The 25,820-nt window shown below is 37.9% G+C and overlaps 1 protein-coding gene across 3 annotated transcripts in view; it reads right to left on the bottom strand.

Moving 5' to 3' along the window:
* Window positions 1–6,833: 6,833 nt before the first annotated feature.
* The window catches only part of tey (teyrha-meyrha), a 65,494-nt gene continuing 46,507 nt past the window's right edge, over window positions 6,834–25,820 (bottom strand). The window contains exons 4-9 of one of the 3 annotated variants that reach the window (XM_070111347.1): window positions 14,461–15,080; window positions 14,192–14,353; window positions 13,456–13,816; window positions 8,748–9,000; window positions 8,348–8,654; window positions 6,834–8,014 (exon numbers count right to left, since the gene is read on the bottom strand). In XM_070111347.1, the coding sequence (XP_069967448.1) occupies window positions 7,826–8,014; window positions 8,348–8,654; window positions 8,748–9,000; window positions 13,456–13,816; window positions 14,192–14,353; window positions 14,461–15,080 (1,892 nt within the window). In that variant the 3' untranslated portion in view covers window positions 6,834–7,825. Of the gene's footprint in view, window positions 8,015–8,290; window positions 8,655–8,747; window positions 9,001–13,455; window positions 13,817–14,191; window positions 14,354–14,460; window positions 15,081–25,820 lie in introns of all 3 variants that reach the window. The other 2 variants (XM_036370776.2, XM_036370778.2) reach the window with 2 other exon arrangements.

A 25,820-nucleotide genomic window follows, 5' to 3' on the forward strand; every position in this document is an offset into this window, starting at 1 on the left:
CGCAGCCCCCGACCAAGAGCTGCAGGAGAGGAGGGCTTGGCTCAAAATACCTCACGCGCCCAATGAACCTCCGGCGAAGAGGCGAACAGATGCCGCCTTTAAATAAGCGTCCACAACCCCCACCGGGGCTGCACCGAGGGAGAACCTACCTACGAAAGGGATGCAACAAAGCGACGAGGGATCAATACAGCGACAGCATTCTACCACCTCAGTAGGTAAGAGTGACATCTCACCGAAATGGCTGGTAGGCTAATGCTGTCCTCATCTCCGTCTCGTTAAAACCATGGCATCCACTCAAAACTCACTCAACAGGAGTATATCACCCAAATGAGACAGGCAGAAGAAGAATCCTTAGAAAAGTGCAGGAGCATCGTACAAATAATGAAGATGGCGATGGCCAAACAGAAAAATGTCAGCATGGACGTTAAGAACGGAGTGGCACAGCTAGACGAACTCTTTGACGTAATCAAGAGTTACCGTAAAAACTGGCTCATCGCTGAAGCCGAGAAAGGACGGGGACATTCAAGCAGGCGCATCACGACCTCTGAGGCAATAACTTCGAAGCGGCGCGCGACAAGCCCTGTGGAGCCTTGAGAAACAGTGCGACCACGGATTGAAAAGGAGGGCCAGTGGCAGAAAGTTTTGCACAAAAGGACGAAGAAGACCCACGCAGAAGGAGGCAAGGTGGTGGAAGCACTCAAAACCACAGAAGAGAAGCAACAAGGGAAGAATATAGCTGCAAGTCAGAGAGGATATTATAAAGCCAAGCGACAATCAGAGGCCGTGATTATTAAGCCAACAGAAGGCAATAGCTACGCCGAGGTCTTTAAGAACATCCGTAGCAAAGTAAATCTAAAAGAAGCAGATGTTAAAATTAAAGGGATCCGCAAAACAAGAGCCGGGGCGCTACTATTAGAGCTGGAGAAGGGACAGACTGCAAAAGCCAATTTCTGTGAGTCACTCAAGCACACCCTTCAAAAATCCGCAACAGTGGCCGACCTTAAACCAAAGGCTACTATTGAGATTGGAGACCTCGATTCACTCACAACAAAAAACGAAGTCGCAGAAGCCGTAAAAGGAGTGGTACAGGACCCCATCGAAGACTTGACAATAAACATAACTGCACCTAACACAAGAGAGCAGGTAAGGGCGTATATAACGCTTCATTTGGATAAAGCTGACACACTGATGCGAAAGACACGCAATAAAATTGGCTGGGTTCACTGCAGGCTTCGACTGAAAGAAAACGCCAAAAGGTGCTACCGCCGCTTTGGACCAGGGCACTTGACCTGGGACTGCAAAGGGCCCGACAGGAGAGGGCAAGGTACTTGCATACAATGCGGCCAACCAGGTCACAAACTAAAAGAGTGCACAAAACCCCCTCAGGCTGCCTCTGCGAAGAGGCTAAGCACGAAAAAGTCGACCATATCCCGGGCTCCGCAAAATGTAAGGTATATAGGAATCAGAACAAATGAATATTCTACAGGCCAATATGCATAGATGCAAGGCTGCTGACGCTTTACTCTCGCAAATGGTGACGGAGTTACGACTTAATCATCATGGAGAGTGGGACCTGGTTAGAAGATACCAGCTCAACCGCAGCTATATGGCTACCCCCCAGAAATAAAATCACCATCATAGGTAAAGGGAACAGCAACGGTTTCGTCTGGGCCAGTTGCGACCTTTTCATAGTAATTAGCTGCTACATGACGCCAAGCGACAGCATACAAGAATTTCAAGAAAAGCTCGACAATATAGAGGATACAGCCAGGTCTATAGAAGGTCAATTAATTATCGCCGGAGACCTGAATTCGAAAGCCATAGAGTCGGGTATGCCAAACACGGACTCGAGAGGAAAGCGCATTCTAGAAACGGCTGCGCGGCTTGATCTAATAGTGCTTAATACGGGAAATGCAACCACGTTTAGAAGACCGGGTTGCGAGGAAACCACACCAGACATCACCCTATCAACAGAACGCATAGCTGGCTTAATAAAGAAATGGAGAGTCCTTGAAGATTACACTGGCAGCGATCAGCAGTACACCTCTTTTGAGGTGGACACCGGAACAAACGCCCACCAGTACAGAAAAAATACTGGAGCCCGAAAATGGAACCATAACCCATCTAGCAGCTCCCCTAAAATGCAAGAAAAGTTGTCGAGCACACAATGCTTAATATAACAAGAGCATGTCACAAATCGATGCTCAAAGCTTCCCACAGCAAACATAAAGCGGCAGATAGTAATGAAGAAACTCGGAGTTCGAGCAAAACCACCTGACTTACCCGCTGCCAAAATGGATCATATCATAAGCGCACTCTTCCTCACACACGAAAACAGAATTAGTGATCCAGAACAGACAACAAAACTTCTGCAAATCCCCCAGTTTACCCTCGAAGAGCTGCAACTGGCCACTTTCAAGCTCAAAACTAATAAATCACCCGGCCCGGACGGGATCCCAGCAGAAATCCTTAAAAAAATCGCCGCAGAGCGACGGGCATTACTTCTGAATATGTACAACGCCTGCCTCGAAGCCGGAATATTCCCTGAACCTTGGAAAACACAACGGCTGGTGCTAATCAATAAGGGAAAAGGTGATTTCAACTTACCATCAGCATACCGTCCACTATGTATGCTTGACACAGCGGGAAAACTTTATAAAAGTCTACTTAAACCCAGACTCGAAGCGGCCATCAGCGAAGCCGGAGGACTCTTCCCTAGACAACACGGCTTTAGTCCCGGCAAGTCAACTTTAGGAGCTATAAGATGCATCATTGAAAGCGTAGAAGCCGCACAGCGTAGATGCCATAAATACAAAATAATAGTTTTGCTGGCGGCTCTAGACGTCCGAAACGCCTTCAACAGGGCTAGATGGGCGGACATGATCGACGCTCTTGAAAAAAACTTTAAAATCCCCAACTACCTCAGAGCTGTGGTGTGGAGCTACCTCAGCAATAGATATCTGCTGTACCAAACTAGAGAGGGATCACGACAGATAGCGGTTACGTCAGGAGCTGCACAGGGATCCATTTTAGGCCCAGACTTGTGGAACATCAACTACGACGGCATACTAAAACTCAAAATGCCAGACGAATCGTACCTAATTGGCTACGCGGACGACATTGCAGCAATAATTACAGCCCGAGACACAGAAGATGCGCGAAGAAAGATAAACCAGTTCATGATACGGACACAAACATGGCTTGACTCACACAACCTCCAGCTCGCTACAGAGAAAAGAGAACTACTACTGCTAACAAATAAGCACATATGTACCTCTCGAAATAAGTATGCAAACGATTACGGACACTCTAAGAACACAAAAAGCGGTGAACTATCTAGGCGTAAGACTGGACCCCAGATTAACTTTCTGGGTACAAGTCCAGCACGCCGCAGGAAAAGCAGCGAAAATCACCTCCTAACCCAGCAGACTAATGGCCAATATAGGGGGGCCCAGCCAAGAAAAGAGAAAGCTTCTAATGTCCACGACCATCAGCGTCCTTTTATACGGAGCAGAAATTTTGTCAGATGTGTTAAAAAAGGAAAACCGGCGTAAGGTATTGGCTAGAGCATACTGCACCGCAGCCCTCAGAGTTGCTTCAGCTCACCGAACGGTGTCAGGTGCAGCGTCCGCATGTTTTAAAGGAGGAGGAGTTAACGCCACATACTCTGGAATTGACTTATAAAGCTTTATTGCCAAAAACTAAAGCTTCAGGTGAGACTTGCACAGTAAGCAGTATCCCACGGGTAACCGACAAATGACAACACAAGTGCATCTGTGCAAATGCTGAGTCAACAACACCTTTAAGGACAGCGGCAATGTGACTTAGGTTTAATTTTAAGTTTAAGAAATTATTGTAATCAGTCTAAAGTTGTGACTCAATAAACTCGCGTCCCCGCGCGCGAAAAAAAAGATTTTTTTATGTAAATTAATATAAAACAGTATAGCTTGTATAAGTACATATTTTTAAAAATTTTTCTCGATAATAGATAATGATGCAATTCAGTATTTATTTAATTTGGATTTTTTATACTTCAGCATTATGTTTAATAGTTTTCTTTCACCTGAGGGTTGTTTGCAACACTTAAATCTAATCGATATATGTATATACATATGTATGTGTATATATGTAGAGTTAGATATATGTATATAACTGTATATCAATCAATCAATCAATTCAGTTAATTGTTTGCAAAACGGAAAATGAAAAAACATCAGAAAAACGTGTGTTTTATTTTTTAGTCAAAACCATACTTTAGATGGACCATCATATTAAATTTGACTTGGACTGGTCCATTCAAACTGCGCGCGCAAGCCGAATCCATTTTTTTTTCCAAGAATGGTACCATTTTTATGTTCGTGTAAAGTTTGATCTCCATATGGCAATTAGTATATGTTTGGCAGCTGTTTGCTTACGACGAAAAATTTTTTTACTGAATTTGGTGCTGAGAACTCAGCATTCATTAAACGCATCATTACTAGTGAGGAGAAGTGGGTTCATCAATATGACGTCGAAACTGTCCAACAATTTACGGAATGGTGCTCCGAAAAAATCACGTCAAAATCAAAGTGCGGCTTTCCGTTTTCTTTGATTGCCGTAGAGTGGTTGACCTTAGATTTGTTTCACGAGATCAAACGGTCAAAAAGGAATACTACTTGGCCGTTTTTAGGCATCTTTGTGAAGCAATTTTTCCGTGGTCAACAACCGGACTTGTGGTCAGAAAATTCATGGATTCAGCACGAAAATTCGCCTTTATATTAGGTATATGAGTTGCACGTCCGGAGGCCAAAAAACAGTTGAAACAGCTTCACAAGGTGTGATTACAGCCACAGGACTCCGCTAGGCCGAATTTTTAAAATTACAGAAAAAAATACTGAAGTGTATTGAGTTAAAAGGAGACTACGAGAAATACACCGCAATATTTCCCAAATTTTCACTGTGGGCTACTTCAAATATGTAAGTACATATATTAACTAAAATCTATAGTGAAGTGATCTATAATCACTGATAATTCTCTCGAAATATTATGCGAAAAATTATAGCAATCCTCTAACATAATAACACATTCATGTACATAAAACAATATTTTTATTTTATCTTTTCCATCCACATTTAAGTAAATAAACAACGATGCATTTTCAATTTATACTTCTTTTAATGTGTTAGTTGTTTTTTTTTTCATTTATTCAGTACTATTCAATAAATTAAATTGTAATTACACTTTCTTTTTAGATACACTTTCTGCTTAAAACTAAATATGTCGTCTGTATTAATCTAATGATGTATACAGATATATATTTAACAACTATAGCACACAATTATTTAAATATTAGAATTAGTGAAAAAAGATGAATTAATCATATTTTTCTAAATAAGAAATAAGAATTGTATTTAATATTTATTCAAATAAAATGCAGCTAGTTATTACAATGTTAGTATATGTATGTATATGAAATACATAATTAAGATTTAATACTAAGATAAAACAACTGTAAACTTTTGATTGGTTATGTAATATCTATGCTAGGGATGTTCGGATGTTCTTATGTTTAACAATGCATTTTTTAAAAGTATTTTAAATGTCGTTTTATTAAAGCGTGTGCGGAAAAATATTGAACTGGATAAAAGATTTCCTGGTGTAACAATGGTATTATTTAATCTCTTCAAAATAAATATTGTTTGTTAATGGAAGTCATCAAATAAAACAAGTAAGGAAGGGCTAAGTTCGGATGTAACCGAACATTTTATACTCTCGCAAAGTCAAATGGTAAACTCGTTTGAGATTTCTTTGTGGATTGGCTGATATTTCCGGTAGAAGGTCAACTATAGGCACTGGGGTCCACATATTTAGTACTTAGGGGCTTGAACAGTTTTGGTTCGATTTAGACAATTTTTGGTCACAAGGTGGCATACTTCAAAACGTATTATTCACGCAAAGTTTTACCCCGATATAATCATTGTTGCTTGATATGCATAGTGGAAAGTGAAAGAATCAGATGAAATTTAAAATGGTGTTATATGGGAGTAGGCGTGGTTGTAGTCCGATTTCGCCCATTTTCGCACTATAACATAGAAATATGAGAAGAATGTTACGTACCGAATTTGGTTGAAATCGGTTAAGCACATCTCAAGATATGGGTTTTCACCTAAAAGTGGGCTGTGCCACGCCCACGGACTAATTTTTAACGTGGTTCCTATAAAGTCATCTCATACCATCCCAGAAATAAAATTTAGTGTCTCTGGAGTGTTTAGTGCTTGATTTATCGCGCTTTTAGTAGTTTTTAACAGTACCGTTATATGGGGAGTGGGCGGAGTTGCCACCCGATTTCAACTATTTTCACACTGTGGGTAGAGGTTCTAAAAAAATTTGCTTCCAGTGAACTTTGTTATTATAACATTAGCGGTTTAGGAGATATGCACATTAAACCTATTAGAAGCGGGACCACGCCTACTTTTAAAAAAAATTTTTAACTGCAAATGCCCCTCCCTAATGTGATCCTGTGTACCAAATAACAGTCTTATATCTTATTGCGGAGCTTAGTTATGGTAATTTATTTGTTTTTGATTAATGGCGTTTTGTGGGCGTGGCAGTGGTCCGATTACGCCCATCTGCAATACCAACTGTCTCACGGTACCCAGAAACATGTCTACCAAGTTTCCTAAAGATATCTCAATTTTTACTCAAGTTACAGCTTGCACGGACGGACAGACGGACGGACGGACAGACAGTCATCCGGATTTCAACTCGTCTCTTCATCCTGATCATTTATATATACATAACCCTATATCTAACTCGATTAGTTTTAGGTGATACAAACAACCGTTAGGTGAACAAAACTATTATACTCTGTAGCAACAGGTTGCGAGAGTATAAAAATTGATATCGAGAAACAAGAAAGAATATTAGCTGTACTGCTATACTGTACCGAATCTTTTCTACCTTTTGCAGGAGCATTTCTTATAGCACAAGAGGGTATAAAAATATCTTTATCTTGATTTAGATCAAACAGTTTGTATGGTACCTATACGCAGTTGTAGTCAGATCTGAACAATATATTCGGATACTGTAGCTCTGCCTTGAACTATAAGCTATGCAAAGTTTCGTGAAAATATCTTATCAAATAAAAAAGTTGCCAATAAAAGGACTTAATTCTGACTTTTTTGAGCTATGTCCTGTAGTGATTCAAATTCGGTTCTGGCAAATAAGCAGCTTCTTGGGAAGAAAGGAATGTGTACAAAATTTTAGATCTGTATCTCCAAAATTGAGGGAGTACTTCTCTTATATACACACAGACGGATGAACAGACTAAACTTGAAATCTGTACATCTTCGTATGACCAGTAACTAGCCAAATAATGCGAAATACCACGCTACAGCCCAATGTTCCCATCTTTTAAATTCAGCTCCTCTGAAATTTCGAATTGCTTTTTGGATACTGAGCACAAAGAGTTTGCGTCCGCTCCTTAGGATCCAAACAACTAATTGTTAAAGAGGATTTATAGTCAATGCTAATAAGTATGGTATATTGTTTTATCTAGTATGTATATATTTGTTTTGAACTATACGTTATTTTTTAAACAAAAGGACAAGGGTTTGTCCGATTTGATCATAAGAATTTGGTATGACTCCCAATTAAAAATCTTAAAATTATTAGAACATCCCTAGTGTGTGCATTAACATCTTTGCGCCTCATTATTCGTCAAACCAGTTTTGCTTTCCAGTTAAAATAACATTTTTCAAATATACGAGCGAGTTTCGTGTGTGTTTTGTGTAACGGTATATGTATATTATACTATGTATGTGTTTGTGATTGTTGATTAAATTCTTAAAGATTCACCAATTGTTGTGGCGATGGCGATTTGCGCACCTCCTGTTGTTGTTGTATCAGATTCTGCTGTTGCTGCTGCAAGTCTTTACTCAATCGATAGCTACTCATCACATTGGCACAACTTTGATGGAAATATAAATTCCGTCCGCGAAAGAAGGACTCCGTTGCAAAATCCTTTATACCTGTCTTAAAAAGAAGAACAGACAAATTTTGTGATTGCATTACTTCCGTAAAAAATTAGAGCGAAACATTGATATAGAACACATGTACATAGATATGAATATATAAACATACATATATATGTATGTAGGTGAGTATATAAGAATTTTTATGTGCAAATGGAAATTGTAGTACATACAATATATTAAAGAGACAGCGAGTATTTTAGATATTAGTGCAGCGTTTTTTTATATTTAATCTTTTTTTATCAAGACGGAAGACAGAAACTCAAATTATTCGTACCTTACAAATGAAACATTTGTTTTCATCGTCCGGTTTATTATCCGAACTAAATCCCACCTTTAAGTCCATTTGCGTGTGCGCCGTTGCCATTAAATTTGTATGAGCGCCACAATTGCCACCGCTAGCACCATTACCAACACCGCGGCCACCTCCACTAATACCGCCCATGCTTTGCGCATTATCTGCCTCTGTTTGTTGTTGCTGTTGCTGCTTAGCGCGTAAGTCCTCGAAGGTGCTGTATTTGGAATTATTGTTGTTATTATTATTATTATTAGCAATGTCAATGTTTGGTTCAGTGCTGGTCACTTGCGGCTCCGAACGAGGTCGCTCCTGTTCGACCATGGGCGAGTGATTATCCGAAGTCCTTTAAGGCAAAAACAAAAAAATTCAAATAAATTTAGGAAAAGCAAATAATTTATGTTTAAAAAATTGTGTATGCTCTTAATTGTCTACCTACCGGCTACTAACTACCGTTTCATCGAACTTTCGTTTTTTGATGCTGCAGAGATTCGTCATTTTAATAGAATCATCGTCATCGACAATGACGTCCTCGTCGCTGTCGTTGGCATTGCATGTTTCTATAGCAACATCATTGCCGTTACAATTGACGACGGTCGCAGCACCGCCACTGGAGCGCTCATCAGCGGCGCCACACGAGTCCGCGTTGTAGAAGTGATGGGTTGTCGATGACAGTTCGCTGACATTTTTCACTGTAATTGGTGGTGAGAGTAGGTAAAAATAAATCATATACATATGTACATACATATAGAATCAATATAGAGATATTTTAGAGCTGCAAAATAATCGATGGGACTATCGATAGTATCGATAATTTTATCTTCGTATCATTATCGATAGTTTATTTTGGCTATCGATGATTTATTCCTTAACTAGACTTATCAACAATTTTCATAAATTGCAAAATTTCATTTAATAAATCAACATAAAGATATAGTCTGGTGATACCAAATGTAAAGTCTAATAGCACAAAAGTCATTGACATTCCTCCCTTCCGTACTTACCGCCCGTATCAAACCCAATTCGTCAAAAGTTATGCCCGTAGTTGCAACGCAGAAATCAGTTATTCTCTTGTGTTTTCATTTTACCATTGCTCTATTTGTATACACGATTTTTCACACATTTATTTTTTTTTGTTATAATTTTTCTTAATGTAAAAGCTCAAAACTAAAATCCAACTATTAAAAATAGTCTACCTATTTATAAATAAATGTATTCGACTGTGAGTTTGAGTTATTTTAAGAATATTTCAAATATATTCAAGTTTATTTTTTAATTACTACAAAATATCGAAATTGACAACCCTGCGTTGCAAAAGATTGCACTCTCACTCTCAGCTCATTCGTTTCTACGGAAAAAATCCAATTTTCGCGGATATGAAGCGGACGGTAGAAGCGGTGGTGACTGTTCATTTACATTGCGCTCTAGGTCGTCTCAGCTGACGCGGTCCACGGCTTTGCGTCACTGACTGTTTGTGCCATAATTTTGGATGACATCCCAACACGTCACGGCCACGGAAACTCCAATACATTGAAGAAACTAACGTACACACACTCATAAGCCCAATGTATAAGAAAGGGATGAACGATCCCACGTTCACAAGAGTTTCAGTTAGAATTGTCAATTTGGCTTTGTGAAACTTTAACAGAAATCTCTTATAGCGCTGTTGGGTAATTATCCGGTAATTCAACCGATAGGTAGCTTGCAGGGATGATTAATATCATCTTTTCATTCGCAAGTAGTAAGTGTTGGATGCGCTAGAAGGAATGTTGCGAAAAATGCGTAGAAAAATAAAAATTGTAAATAAACGCCGTTTATTTAGCACTCCTGATTTTGGAGAATAAAATTATGAAATTGAAACACATTATGTGAACAAACTGTTGTGATCGAGTTTCACAGTATACATACTCGTATGTAGGGTATATACAATACATACTCATACATACACCCATAGACATTAGTCTGCCTGCAGAGTATATAAACGAATATCACTTTAACTAATTTTAATTTTACTAAGTCGGAAAGAATGTTAGATTGCTAATATCTGATAGGAGAACAGCATTAAAAGTCTAAGAGCCAGTGGACGGCAGACTGTATGTATTTTACCAAAGTTGATATTTTACCTAAAGATTCTCCTATACCAAAATTACATGAAATTATGAGCGACTGAGCCCAGCGAAGGTAGTTATGACGTCACTAAGATAATACAGGTACGAAAATTATGAGTGTTTCGAAAGTATTTTAACAAAGTTGCAGTTTGGTCATATTAAAATGTACAATGAATGCTTCGTTCAAACCTAATAGCAGACCATTTTGTTGGTTATTACCCCGTGGCATTTAAAATGATGTTATATGGAAAAGAGGCGTGGTTGTAATCCACGTGGTTCCTATAAATTCATCTCATACCATCCCAGAGATTAAATTTAATGTTATATGGGGAGTGGTCGAGGTTGTGACCCGATTTCACCCATTTTCACACCGTCGATAGAGATGCTAAAAACATTAGGTGCAAGCTGTAACTTGAGTAAAAGTTGAGATATCTGAAATTCCATATGATTTTTTCACTTTCCAGTATGCAAATCAAGCAACAATGATTGTATCGGGGTAAAAGTTTTCGTGAATAATGCGTTTATAGTATGCCACCTTGTGACCAAAAATTGTCTACGTCTAACCACAACCTTTCAAGCCCCTAGGTACTGAATATGTGGTTCCCAGTGCCTATAGTTAACTTTTTACCGAAAATATCGGTCAATGTGTAAGATATATAATTGAAATTCATATACAAAAAAGAAAATAAATAAATGAAACTCTCGATAATAGTATGTCTTTGTGTCAAAAATGGGATGAATCGGATCAATACTTCCTTTAATATAAAATTTTGCCAACACTTGAAGTAATTTCCCGGGCTTTGAACCTTGCAAGTTGCGAATGTATAAAATGTTGGGTTACACTCGAACTTAGAACTTAATTACTTGTATATATATACCTCACTTGTAATATAAAGTTTTCCTAACACCCTTGTTTAATATAAAGTTTTCCCTGCTTTGATCCTTGCAAGTTGCAAGGGTATAAAATGTTCGGTTACACCTGAACTTAGCCCTTCTTTACTTGTTTAGGTATACACTTTTTGATCTCATATTACATTAGTATTAGTTGTATAAAAAATGTGGAAAACGGTTGGCCTCAAGGGCCATCCCTGCAACTTCCCTCTAATTTCATACGCTAACGTTCAAATTTCGCTTTTTTCACTGCTTTTGAGCTCTTCGAAATTTTTCGTTTTCGATATATAGCAAGTAAATCAACCGATTTCGACCCGGTTTGCGGCAAACGATGTGTTTCTTCAAGGTTTAGAACTGATTAGTTTTTGGTGTCGATCGGTCAAGTCGTTTGGAAGAAACACGATTTTTCAAAATTTTTATTTTTGAGATTTCTCAAAATCTACTGGTCCGATTGGGTCCAAACTCACACGAAATTCAAGTGCAATGAAACCCTTTGGAATGCCGTTTAGTTTATTGAAATCTGTTGAGCCGTTTAAAAGTTATAAGAGGGTCACATACATCCACACACACACACATACATCCACACATACATACAGACATACGGACATCATCGTAGAAATGTTCGGGGAAGCTTCCTCGACCCTCAAAACGTCGAGATCTGTTGAGAACTCGATTTTTGCAAAATGGGGTGAAACCAATATCTTCCCGATTTTTAGAAAATTTTCAATTTTCTTAGCGGGAAGTTAAAAAAATTACCTTTTTATAACTAAACAAGTAACTATAGCAACAAAGGAGTTTTTATTTTTTTTGTATTTTCCGTCGTTTTTAATGTTTAGTTTTATAAATAAATCCAAAGATTATTTCATAAAAATGAAGTGTACAAAGCCAAGGCCTCTTAATTTAAAGCAGCGAAAAGTAAGTAGGTTTCAAGGGGGGAGACCATCGATACTATCGAAAGTACTTGTTTAATTTATCGAAACTATCAAGTATTCCGGCTATTGATAGTTTTTCAGCTCTAGTATAATTGTTTTGTCTAAAATTTAATTCGTTTTCTGAGAGTTTTGGTTTTATAAATAGGTTAAGATGTAAATTATTTGTGGCTAAACATATGTTTGCATGAAATATTGACTTTGATTTCAACAAAATACGACTAAACTATGCAATATTTCGATATTGTTAGTTAACAATAGCTTGTGCAGCCCTCAAAATATTAAGTCTATTTCCCAGGATTTGGCCAAGTGTTTGATAACTTTCCTATATTATTGACCCAAAACTAGAACTTTTGCCATTTTACCTCTTTTTCTTCTTCTGACAATTACGTTGGTTATTAGCCTCGTAGAGGACGAATGCTAACGAACGAGTCTTGCTTTGTTCCGTTCTTGTCATCTACGGGGTAATGACAATATAGTCAGCAACGAAGGCCATCTCTCTAATTAAATAAACGAATCTTTCAGGAATATATCCTTAAATATAATTTTCTTTAATTCTCAGCTATTTAGTAGTATTTTATTACTTTAATAGACTTTCAAGCCGATGTTGTTTTACCGATCACATTAGGTTAAAAAAATCGCTATTTAATAGGTCGAAATTTTATACGAAGGGAAAATGATTATAATTATAAAATAATTAGACCCTGTAATATATATGCTATATAAATGGCCAGTATGACAAGCTGAGTCGATTTAGCCATGGCCGTCTGACTGTATATACGTGAACTAGTCTCCGTTTTTGAGATATTGATTAGAAACTTTGCACACGTCCTTTTCTTTCCAAGAAGTTGCTCATTTGTCGGAACCGTCAATAACTATTGCATAAAACAGCCATACAAACTGAACGATCAGAATCAAGATCTTGCATGGAAAATTTTATCATTTGGCGAGGTATCTTCACCGGGTTACTGTCGAAGACTATGGTGTAATTGCCAAATAAATTGTTCAGATCGTGTCACTATAAATAGGTGCCATAAGAAACTTTTTACCGGAAAAATTTTCGATCTGATAGACGATGCATCGCTCAATTCTGATTTAAAACTTAATATCTTCATCCTGAGGATGAATTTCGCCATCTGAATACTAAACAACTATAAAAACTCTCGTATATTACAAATCCTTATTTTTTTAAGTCCCGTAACTCGTGAAACTTGCTTACCACTGATATGTCCTTGTTGCGCTGTAATCGTGGGCGCTGAATGGTGTTGCGCCTGATTCCACGTTTGCGTTATATTACCTCCTCCACTGGTGCTGGTTGCATTCAAATCATCCTCACTACTTCCCGTGTCCTTATTTATTACACAAGCTGTTCTATATAAGATGCCGTCCAGTTTTCCTGGTTGGCTATTGCTACTATGCATATTGCTGCTCAATGTCGTAAGGTTGTTATGATGTCCGTGGCTCATGCTATTCACGCTGAGTTGAGAGTGCGTCGTCAATTCGGAGCCGGAATCGGGCACATCGTCATTACAACTCTCAACGTCGACCGTTTCGATTTCTTCCTGCATTTTGGTATCTTCCTGCAATAAAATTTAAAGCGGAAAGAAAAGAAATACCAACTTAGTACACATTATGTTCTTTAAATGCAAATTTTTTAGTAAAAATAACCACTAATTGCTGTGAACTTTATTAGATAAAGGGCTTTATTTCTAATTTTGCAATATTGTGATTAGTATTGTGGCAAAACCATATGCTCTTACAAACTTATAATCACTGAGGCTTCCTTTAATAAGTATTTTTAGTTGGATGGTCAAGGTTTAGAGGTTTATTTTGGGACTCAAAGTCTATGAAAACTATTCAAGAACGAGAGAAATAGATATTACGATAGCTCCGATCTGTTAGGTTCTCAATATTATTGAAACTAATGCGAGAGAACTTGAGTGATAGAAACTCACCTCGGGTGGCATCTTTCCGGCTTCAATCGCATATTTTCGTTTGCATATCGGGCAGGAATTGCAGAAGAGATTTTCCATGAAGTATAAATCGTTGCCATATTTCCGTTTTCGTCCCTTTATTCTGAGACGATTCTGTCTATTATTGCGTATGCGCTGAAAAGTCTAGAAATAAAGTTGACAATATTAAATATACTGGTAACTTTTTAGGCATGTAGAAATTTTAAGTAACAGAACTTTTGTTCTTAATACATTAGTAACACTACACTCACCTCCCAACGATTATGGCTGGTGCGTATGGCGTTCTCCTGCGCCGGACATGGCGGCGCAAACATATAAGATGCCTGTAAATTCGTACGTTCCATACCCGAGCTCAACTTATAGAGTCGGTCTAGTTCGGTCAGAAAGTGTGAATTCCATTCTTCGGCCGAAATTTTTATACCACAGATTGGGCAAATATCTGGCACATGCCCCGGCGGCAGACTGAGCGCACTCGTTAGACCGCCGCTACTATTGCTGCCACTCGAACTGCCACCGCTGCCAATGCCCACACTGACTCCACCAGCTGTGGTCAAGCCACTGAGACCACTCGCCACACTACGCAAACCGGCACAGCTTACCGGTATGCCGAGACCGCCCATGCCGCCCAAACTCGCCGCGGCCAACAGACCACCATTTGGATGATGGTGATGATGATGTGTGTGATGATGGTGATGGCCGAGATGACTTACTGACGCGGGCGAGGATGTGGTTGACGCCACTGAGGCGGCTACGGCAGCGGCGGCGGCCGCCATGGATGTTGCCGTTGCAGCTGCTGATGACGCTTTGATGCCCACCGTGCCACCGCTACTGCTACTGCTGCTACTGCCACCGCCATTATTGTTGTGTACATCTGCGGTGAGAGACGAATGTGGAAAAAAATCAGTTGGAATCTTTTTTCAGCGCAATGTTTTTTGTTGTGGTTTGTTACAATTGTTGGAAGGAAAATGGGTACGTGAAATTTTGTCATTTGAATAGGTGATGAATTGCGTGAGTTGGTACATTTTTTTGTGGTTTCGTTGCTTGTTTATATGCCACGATGGTGGAACATGTCAAAGGACAGCAAGGAACGTAATGTGTGGGCATTTAATTAAATGTATGTTAAATTGATTTAATTGGCCATTCGACACGTTTGAATAAGTGCAGTTAAGTGGAAAAAAGGAGGTGCAAAGTTATGAAAACATATTTAATAAAATATATTATGAAGCGAAGTTTAAATTCCCCGTGAATGCGCATTCATGGAACATATACGATAAATAACGATAGGAATGCTGAATAATGAATGCCAAAATTTAAAATTAGTGCAGTATGAAGTAAAGTTAACTCTTATTCAGTACTTTGAAGATATTATGGCAACTAACTTTTAAATACTAACTAAACTTAAATAACTTGCATTTTTAAGCACTAGCTGGGTGTTCCTTACAAACCCTTGATTTAAGCTTAATGAATTTATTCTTAAAACTAGCTCTAAAAAGATTTGATCCTTCTATAATAAATACCATATATAGCATTTTTTTTATAAAAACTTTTATTAACAAACGATTGTGGTATGATAATTACTTATTTTATAAAAAGAAAGTAAAAATTTTGGAGAAGACACGGCATACGGTTTCACTTCGTAGCCTAAATCGAACAATTTGACGGTGGCGACATTGTAGATATGAGCCGGTGCGTTGTCATGTTGAAAGAGCACTTTTTTCGTCGTTAAACGGGAGCGCTTTTTCTGCAATTCGGTAAAATAGAATCTTGTGACCATTTTGCTCATCTACAGATGACTACAGTTGGTGGACATCTTACCTTGTGAAACCGGAGAACCTTGGCATCATTTAACCGGTCAATAGGGCACTTTTTGTCTTTTTAAGAGCACGTCTGCTGTTCGACTGCACTTTGATCTCTGGTATGCACCAGTGGATCCATGTTTCATCGGTGGTTATGTAACGACGCGGAAACTTCTTTGGACTTCGCTTAGACAGCAAAATGCTGCAACTTTCGCATGCCCAATATTTTAGGCAGAATATGGGTCACGCGGAGTTTGAGATTCCTATTTTACGTTATTGACATGTACAAAGTTTCTAAGCGTTCGGTTAAATGTAATTGGCAGAGAGAGATTTTTTTTATTGCATGTATATATTTTTATTACGAAAAACTGAAATATATACCATAGCAAATATCAATGAAGAAATAATACCGATAATGTTAATATACCTATTATAATAGTTTTCTTTTTAGGACTAAACGACTTTATTCAAAAGATATACATATTTATTCAAAATATGTATAAATATTATAACATAATAGGGAATTTTTGATTTTTTCTTTTTCTCCTATCTACCAACAATCTGAGTTCGTTACTCCAACTATGATACAACATGGTGAGTGTCGTAATCTTGTATGTGAACCTAGCAAATGAGTAAATATCCTATTTTATTAATTCATGGGTGAAATTCAAACTCAATCACGCTTCCAAATTCGACTTTGAGAAAATCTTAAAGCCTTGTTAGCTCTAAAGTATTAAATAAAAATTATTTTATGTTATTTTTATTAAAGAGTTTATACCGCATACAACCTCATTTAATTGTGGTTTAAAAATAGAAACAGCTGAACTAGCTGTAAACTGCCTTACTAAGCACCCAATTATGTATATCTAGTCTGTATTTTAGGCTTTGTAGTGTAATCTTGCATGAACCATAATAATAAAAACAAAAAACAAATATATTTTGTGGATGTGTTTTTCTCATCGTTTAACTAACTTGATACGAGAGCGCTTTATTGCAGTTAACGTCAGGGTTGCAAAAACATTTTATTCTAATTCAAAAGCTCGAAATGACACAGTATCAAGTAGAAAACAGTAAATAACGGTGCTTATTATTTCATATTTATGTGAGTGTGACCAAACCTATTTTATACAAAAAGTTAATTAATTTTAATTTTTATTTTCCAAACGGTTCAACTGTTATGAACAGTTACATTCGGAATCGTTGGTTGCCCTTAACAGCGACATTTTGTTTTGCGGTTTTCAGCTCAGAAAAGCATAACTTTGCTTGTGACAGTTGACACTTTTTTGTGGGTGTTAAAATTATTAAAATAAATCGCCGTTTTGGTGTAAACAAACAAATCATAATCTCGTAGTATTTTCGTATATTGAAATGTAATGCAACAAATTTAAATAGTAAAAGTTAACTAAAACAAGTAAGAAAGATCTAAGATCGGGTGTAACCGAACATTTTATACTCTCGCAACTTGTAAGGATCAAAGCCCGGGAAATTGCAATACTTCAGGGGTTGGCAAAATTTTATATTAAAGGAAGTATTGATCCGACTCAACCCATTTTTGACACAAAGACATACTATTATCGAGAGTTTATATTCATTCATTTATTTATTTTATTATACATATGAATTTAAATTATAAGTATATCTTACACAGTGACTGATATTTTCAGTAAAAAGTCAACTATAGGCACTGCGGTCCACATATTTAGTACTTAGGGGCTTGAACAGTTTTGGTTCGATTTAGACAACTTTTGGTCACAAGATGGCACACTTTAAACGCATTATTCACGCAAAGGCTTACCCCGATACAATCATTGTTGCTTGATTTGCATAGTGGAAAGTGAAGGAATCAGATGGAATTTAAAATGTTGTTATATGAGAAAGAGGCGTGGTTGTAATCCGATTTCGCCCATTATTCGCACTATAACATAGAAATATGAGAATTATGTTATGTGCCGAAGTTGGTTGTGACACGCCCACTGTCTAATTTTGAACGCGGTTCCTAAAAAGTTATCTCGTACCATCCCAGAGATAAAATTTAATGTCTCTGACGTGTCTCGTGCTTGATTTATCGCGCTTTTATTAGTTTTTAACTGTACCTATGGGCAGAGGGCGGGGTTGTCACCTAAAAAATCTTTCTCTCAGTAAATTTTGTTATTATAGCTTGGCGGTTGAGATATGCACATTAAATCTATTAGGGGCGGGACCACTCCCACTTATTAAAAAAAAATTAAACTGCAGATGCCCCTCCCTAATGTGATCCTGTATAACAAATAACAGTCTTGTATCTTATTGTGGAGCAATTATGGCAATTTATTTGTTATACCTTGAACAGGGTATATTAATTTTGCCACGAAGTTTGTAACACCCAGAAGGAAACGTCGGAGACCATATAAAGTATATATATAAATGATCACCGTGACGAGCTGAGTTGATTTAGCCATGTCCGTCTGTCTGTCCGTCCATCTGTATATACGCGAACTAGTCCCTCAGTTTTTGAGATATCGATCTGAAATTTTGCACCTGTCCTTTTCTCACAAAGAAGCTGCTCATTTGTCGGAACCGCCGATATCGGATCACTATAGCATATAGCTGCCATGTAAACTGAACAATCGGAATCAAGTGTTTGTATGGAAAACTTTTTCATTTGACGAGGTATGTTCACGAAATTCGGCATGGGTTATTGCTAGAAGAAGTAATGCAATCTTCGAAGAAATTGTTCAGATCGGATAACTATAGCATATATCTGCCATACAAACTGAACGATCGGAATCAAGTACTTGCATGGAAAACGTTTTCATTTGACGAGGTATGTTCACAATATTTGGCATGAGTTTTTGCTAGAAGAAGTAATGCAATCTCCGAAGAAATTGTTCAGATCGGATCACTATAGCATATATCTGCCATACAAACTGAACGATCGGAATCAAGTAATTGCATGGAAAACTTTTTCATTCGACGAGGTATGTTCACAATATTTGGCATGAGTTTTTGCTAGAAGAAGTAATGCAATCTCCGAAGAAATTGTTCAGATCGGATCACTATAGCATATATCTGCCATACAAACTGAACGATCGGAATCAAGTGCTTGCATGGAAAACTCTTTCATTTGACGAGGTATGTTCGCAATATTTGGCATGAGTTTTTGCTAGAAGAAGTAATGCAATCTCCGAAGAAATTGTTCAGATCGGATCACTATAGCATATATCTGCCATACAAACTGAACGATCGGAATCAAGTGCTTGCATGGAAAACTTTTTCATTCGACGAGATATGTTCACAATATTTGGCATAAGTTTTTGCTAGAAGAAGTAATGCAATCTCCAAAGAAATTTTTCACATCGGATTACTATAGCATATAGCTGCCATATAAACGGAACGATCGGAATCAAGTTCTTGCATGGAAAAATTGTTCATTCGATAAAATATGTTCACGAAATCTGGCATTGATTTCTCTCAATGGCATATAGCTGCCATACAAACTGACAATCTAAATAAAGTTCTTATATGAAAAAAATTGTTTATGACAAGTTATCTTCACGAAATATGGCATGGATGATGATTGTCCAAGATATCGCTACAATTTTCGAACGAATTGTTCATATCAGACCACTATATTAAACAGCTATAACTGACCGATCAAAATAAATTTTTGTATGGAAGTTTTTAGTATGGATTATTGCTTAAGATGTGACTTCAATCTTCGAACGAATTGTTAAGATCGGACCACTATAGCATACAGCTGTCAGATTTAACCACTTTACAAATAATATATTATAAACAAATCAGATTAATTAATTATTTATACTGTCCAATTTGAGCTTTCAATAAAAATTATCTTATATCTGCCAAAAACTGTTTTGCTTGTGCCAAAAGTAAAGTGTGACATGTAGCTAATTGGGACAATAAGTTGAAAAATGTGTTAAGAATAGATACATAAGAGTAAGGAGCAAAAATATTATTTAATTAACCATAAAATAAACAAATCCCTAATTATTCAAGATATATTATTATTTATTAATAATAATAGAGAACTATCTAAAGATAATTATTCAGTTTTAAAACCCTAATTAACTGATGGATAGGTACAAACCAAATCTAGGTAGAATAATAGGTAGGAAATAAATAGTTCGAAACGTAGGTAGAAAACATAACCTAGGTAAAAAAAACCTCGATAATGCCCCTTTTGTAGTTAACGCGTTAATATTTCAACTAAAATTACTTGATCAAATTTGGCATGGATTATTGGCCACGGTAACAATAAAATATCCTAAGAAATTTTTCTGATCTGACTACTGTATCACATAGTTGCCGTACAAACTGATCGATCTAAATAAATTTGTAAAGTAGAAAATTATGTTAAGAATATATACATAAGAGTAAGGAGCAAAAATATTATTTAATTACCCATAAAATAAATAAATCCCTAATTATTCAAGATATATTATTATTTATTAATAATAATAGAGAACTATCTAAAGATAATTATTCAGTTTTAAAACCCTAATTAACTGATGGGTAGGTACAAAACAAAACCTAGGTAGAAGAGTAGGTAGGAAGTAAACATAGTTTGCAAGTTAGGTAGAAAGTATAACCTAGGTAAAAAAGAAGCTCTACAATGCACTTTCTGTAATTAACACATTAGTATTCCTACGAAAGTTGCTTGATGATACCAAGAAGGGCAAAAGAGTTTACAGATGTGAAGTCGGGCTCTAAAACATTCAATAAATAAGACCCAACGCATCGGATCACTTCAGTTTACGCGAGCAGCTTAAACTTTCAATAACGCAAATAACTTTCAAAATCAACGAAAAAATCCTTTTTTTAAATAATACGCAGTCTTTTAATTATATTATTATTACTTAATTAACTGATGGGTAGGTACAAAACAAAACCTAGGTAGAAGAGTAGGTAGGAAGTAAACATAGTTTGCAAGTTAGGTAGAAAGTATAACCTAGGTAAAAAAGAAGCTCTACAATGCACTTTCTGTAATTAACACATTAGTATTCCTACGAAAGTTGCTTGATGATACCAAGAAGGGCAAAAGAGTTTACAGATGTGAAGTCGGGCTCTAAAACATTCAATAAATAAGACCCAACGCATCGGATCACTTCAGTTTACGCGAGCAGCTTAAACTTTCAATAACGAAAATAACTTTCAAAATCAACGAAAAAATCCTTTTTTTAAATAATACGCAGTCTTTTAATTATATTATTATTACTTAATTTATTAATATTTTAGTATATTTTTTATTTGTATAATATTTTTTAATAATTTTTGAAAATGCCAAGAGTATCTAGGCAATCGCAGGAACAAAGGCGTCGCAATGCTCTGAATCGAAGCCGACGACAATATAGTCAAAATTTGGGAAATAATAGACAAAGAAACGCTGACTATATTGCAGAATTACGCAGCTCAAATTTGGAGTACCGCAATGAGGAGAGAACTCGTGATAGTTCTGCACGTTCCACTAGACGACAGAACCTACTTCACAGAGCTGAAGAGCAGTAGCGTAATACAGTAGGTCATTCAAATAGACGTTTGAATCCAGAATATAGAGCAGGAACGCAACACAATGGGTCATTCAAACAGGCGCTTGGATCCGGAATATAGAGCAGCGGAGCAGGAGCGCGCCACAATAGGACATTCGGTCAGGCGCTTGGATCCGGAATATAGAACTGAAGAGCAGGAACGCAACACCGTGGAACATTTAAATAGGAGAACCAATCCGGAATATAGAGCAGCGGAGCAGGAGCGCATCACAATGGGATGCAGCATTGAGGAGAAGTCGTCGAGAAGATCCAATAAGAAGACGTCGTGAGCAAATTTTAAATTCTTCTCAAAGAAGAGTGACCCGCCAGCAAACCAGGCAACAACTAGCAAACCAGGAGGAATATAAGAAGACGTCGTGAACTTTCTCCTGATGCACAGCTAGAAGAACAAGAACGTCAACGTCGAGCTGCCAATATCTTTGATATGAACGCATTGTTGATAAAGAAAGGACCCACTGAAATATGCGTCTGTTGCAGTGGCACTTGGTTCCCTCATCAAGTGAAAAAACTAGAAAAATGTCAGACTTCAACAAAATTTGCGCCCTCAGAAGATGCTAGAAAAGTGTTTTATCTGTCATCAAAATTTCCGTCTTCGAACCAAATGTACAACTTTTGCAACACATGCTATCGTATTGTTAGGAAGGGCAAGATACCAAATATCTGCCTATCGGAAGGATTGGAGTTTCCTGATATTCCGGAATGCCTTCAGGATTTAACGTGTCTAGAAGAGAGACTGATATCACCGAGGATCCCATTTATGCGCTTCATCTCCTTAGGATATGAACGACAATGTGCTATTCGTGGAGCAGTGGTGAATATCCCCATTTCAGTTGTAGAGGCAGTCACCATGCTTCCACGAAGATTTGATAACAGCCATATTATTCAAGTGCACTTGAAACGTCGATTGGAATATGAGCAAAATTTTATGACGGAGACAGTGCGACCAGCAAAAATATTGGAGGCACTAAACTATCTGCTGGGTACAGAGCTCTACGTCATGCATAATATCCAAATGTCAAGTGATTGGCTGGCAAATGCTGGAAACGAGGAAACTGTGCCATTTATTGCGGATCCTGCAGATGAGGCAGAAGTAAGAGACCTTCTTAATGCCCGTCAGGAAAATGTACCGCTTGAAATGGACGAGGATTTAAATCCAGGTGGTCAGGAGACTTTAATGGACAATGAACCCGTTGAAAATCGATCTATTGAAAGGGTTGCAATGGCACCAGGACAAGGTAGATGCCCAAGTGACGTTACAACCGACGACGATGCTCAGGAATTGTCGTATCCAACGATTTACTGCGGAAAAAAGAGGACAACTACAACAACTTATAATAAAATTGCACGTTCTGAAATTCGACGCTATGATCGGCGTTGTGTGCGCGTGGACGTGCTCCTGTATATTTATAAGTTCTACGAGTTGGAGCGCATTAAAAATGCAATTTCCATTTGCCTGCGTAAAAAGTCTGGATCGAGGAATATAACTGCTGCAAATGTGAGGGATGAAAATTTTGTCAGCAACCTTATCCAGCATGATGAAGGCTATCATGTACTCAAAGGACTTCGATCCTCACCTGCACATTGGGAGGCTAAAAAGAAGAAAGTTTTAGCCATGATCCGCCAGTTTGGTTTGCCAACATTTTTTATCACAATGTCTGCTGCAGAAACAAAATGGCCTGAGTTGTTAGTCATATTGAAGAAACTGGTGGATAAAGTAGACATTTCGGAAGAGGAAGCTACTGCTCTATCAAGCTCTGAAAAGGCGAGACTGATAAGAACAGATCCAGTTACATGTTCCAGGTATTTCAACAATTCCGCAAAATGCTAAAATTATTACAAAACGGGCTATTTGGAGAGAATTTAGTAGTCCGTTACTACTACAGAATTGAATTCCAGCATAGGGGATCACCACATTGTCATGGCATGTACTGGCTAAGTAACGCACCACAATTGGAAAGTGATGGAATCACCAACACAAATGATGTTGAAACATTCATCGATCGACACATCACAACCGATGGGGATGATTTAGACTTACTGGAATTCATTCAGTATCAAAAACACAGACATGGTCGAGCTTGCCTAAGAGACCTACATGGAAATCAAGTGTGCCGATTCAACATGCCATATCCGCCGATGCCACGGACAGAAATACTTTTCCCTCTGGAGAATGAGGAAGGTATTGAGCAACACAAAGCTCAATTCCAAAAAATACAGGAACTATTAACTCTAACGGATCTCCCAGAGGAAGAAATAATACGGTTGAACTGCTTCGAAAATTTTTTGGCGGATGAGCGAATCAACACTGACTATGAAGGATACAAGCTTGCTCTTCGCTCATCTGTAAAAAAGCCACACATTTTCCTAAAGAGAAAATTTTCAGACAGGCTTCTAAATGCCTATAATAAAAATATCCTTAAATTGCATAGAGCAAATATGGACATTCAATTCATTCTGGACGCATACGCTTGCTGCAGCCATATCATTAATTATATAAATAAATCCAATAGAGGAGTATCAACATTATTGAGACAAGCCATGGAGGAAACAAATGCAGGGAATTTCTCCATTAAAAGAAAACTGCAGCACATCGGAAACAAATTTGTAAATGGATCGGAAATATCGGCTCAAGAAGCAGCTTATAATATTTTGGGACTGCATCTATCAGAAGCCAGTAATGGGGAAATATTTATAAATACATCACATCCAAACAACCGAGTAAGGATGATAAAGCCCCGACTTGAATTGAATGCTTTACAGGAGGACTCTACGGACATATATGTGCCGAGTGTGCTGGAGCACTACTCCAAAGGCCCGATCAATTGGAAGAACTATGCTTAGCAGATTTTGCAGCATGGTTCAGATTTTGCAAAACAAGCAGAAATGTTTCTGATAATAACGAAGAATACAACGAAGTAGAGAACGAGGATGACACGACAGCTGCACTTCCAATGGCATTAAAGGATGGATCAGGATTTCTAAGGAAAAGGAAGCAAGCCCTTATTCTGCGTTGGAAACGTTTTAGCGTAGAAAGTTCAAGAGCCGATTTCTTCAGAGAAACCGCCATGATGTTTCATCCATGGAGAAATGAGGAAACAGACTTATTAAATAACGACGTCGAGAGTATTTGCAATTCACACAAGGAGCAAATTGAGCTGAATAAGCTCAAATATGACAAATTTTCATCGAACGAACTAGAACGGATTTTGGAAAACCTTCATGTCACAGCGGAAGAAACAGCTGATGGTCGAGCTGCCTCACAACTTTTAGATCCCGAATTTAGAGCTCTAGCCGTTCCAGAGCAAACAGGAGACATTAATGTTTTTCAAGAGCACAACAATACAGAGGAAGAGGAAGAGGCGGTTCGATTAATTAAACTCCCACCTCTAATATTAGAAGACCATTTACTGGCAATGGTGCAGGCACTTAACAGCAAACAGAGGGAATATTTTGGTCATGTAATGCACAATGTCAGTAAAAGGGAAATCTTCTTCGAATATGTCGGAGGCGGTGCTGGAGTGGGCAAGAGTCGGCTTATAACAACTATATATCAATCGTTGACATTGCGAGCTATTAGTGTACCAGGAACCTACCCCGAAACAGCCAAGGTGTTACTCTGCAGTAATTTAACTAAACTGGCGAACACGATGACCGAGGAGTTCATTTCGACTGCGAAGGATACAATTAAGTCAAGTTCCCTAACAGAACGCAGCAGGGCAAACATTTTAGAAGCTGTGAAGTCTTTTAAGTCATCGGAAACACAAGGAATGCTTTATACATTGCAGCTCAAGACTTCGATCAATTATATGGTGACAGTCAACATAAGCATAAGTTATGGTCTCGTTAATGGTGCTACGGGGGAACTAATGCAGGTTGATTCCGAATCACATAGATCTGAAAGCTCAGTAGTGCGACTATGGATAAAATTCGCAGAATCAAGAGTTGGAAGCTTTGCACGTTCCAAACAGCCTCACAGTCGCAATGCAGATTGGACACCAATCATGAGCGTGGCCCGATCATTCCAATACAAGAGAAATGAGCAAATAACCATAGAACGCAGACAGTTTCCGGTCATTCCAGCTGAAGCCATCACGATACATAAAAGTCAAGGTGGAACATACACACAAGTTGCTGTTCATCTAGAGGGTAGAGTAAGCAGATCAGCTTTATATGTAGGATGTATCAGAGCCACAAGTGCCAATGGATTGTATATAATCGGGACATTTTCTCCCCCGAACCCATTTGGACCGCAGGATCCAATTAAAACTC

This window comes from Bactrocera oleae, chromosome 6 (genome assembly GCF_042242935.1).
Source record: "Bactrocera oleae isolate idBacOlea1 chromosome 6, idBacOlea1, whole genome shotgun sequence".
Taxonomy (NCBI): Eukaryota; Metazoa; Arthropoda; class Insecta; order Diptera; family Tephritidae; genus Bactrocera; species Bactrocera oleae.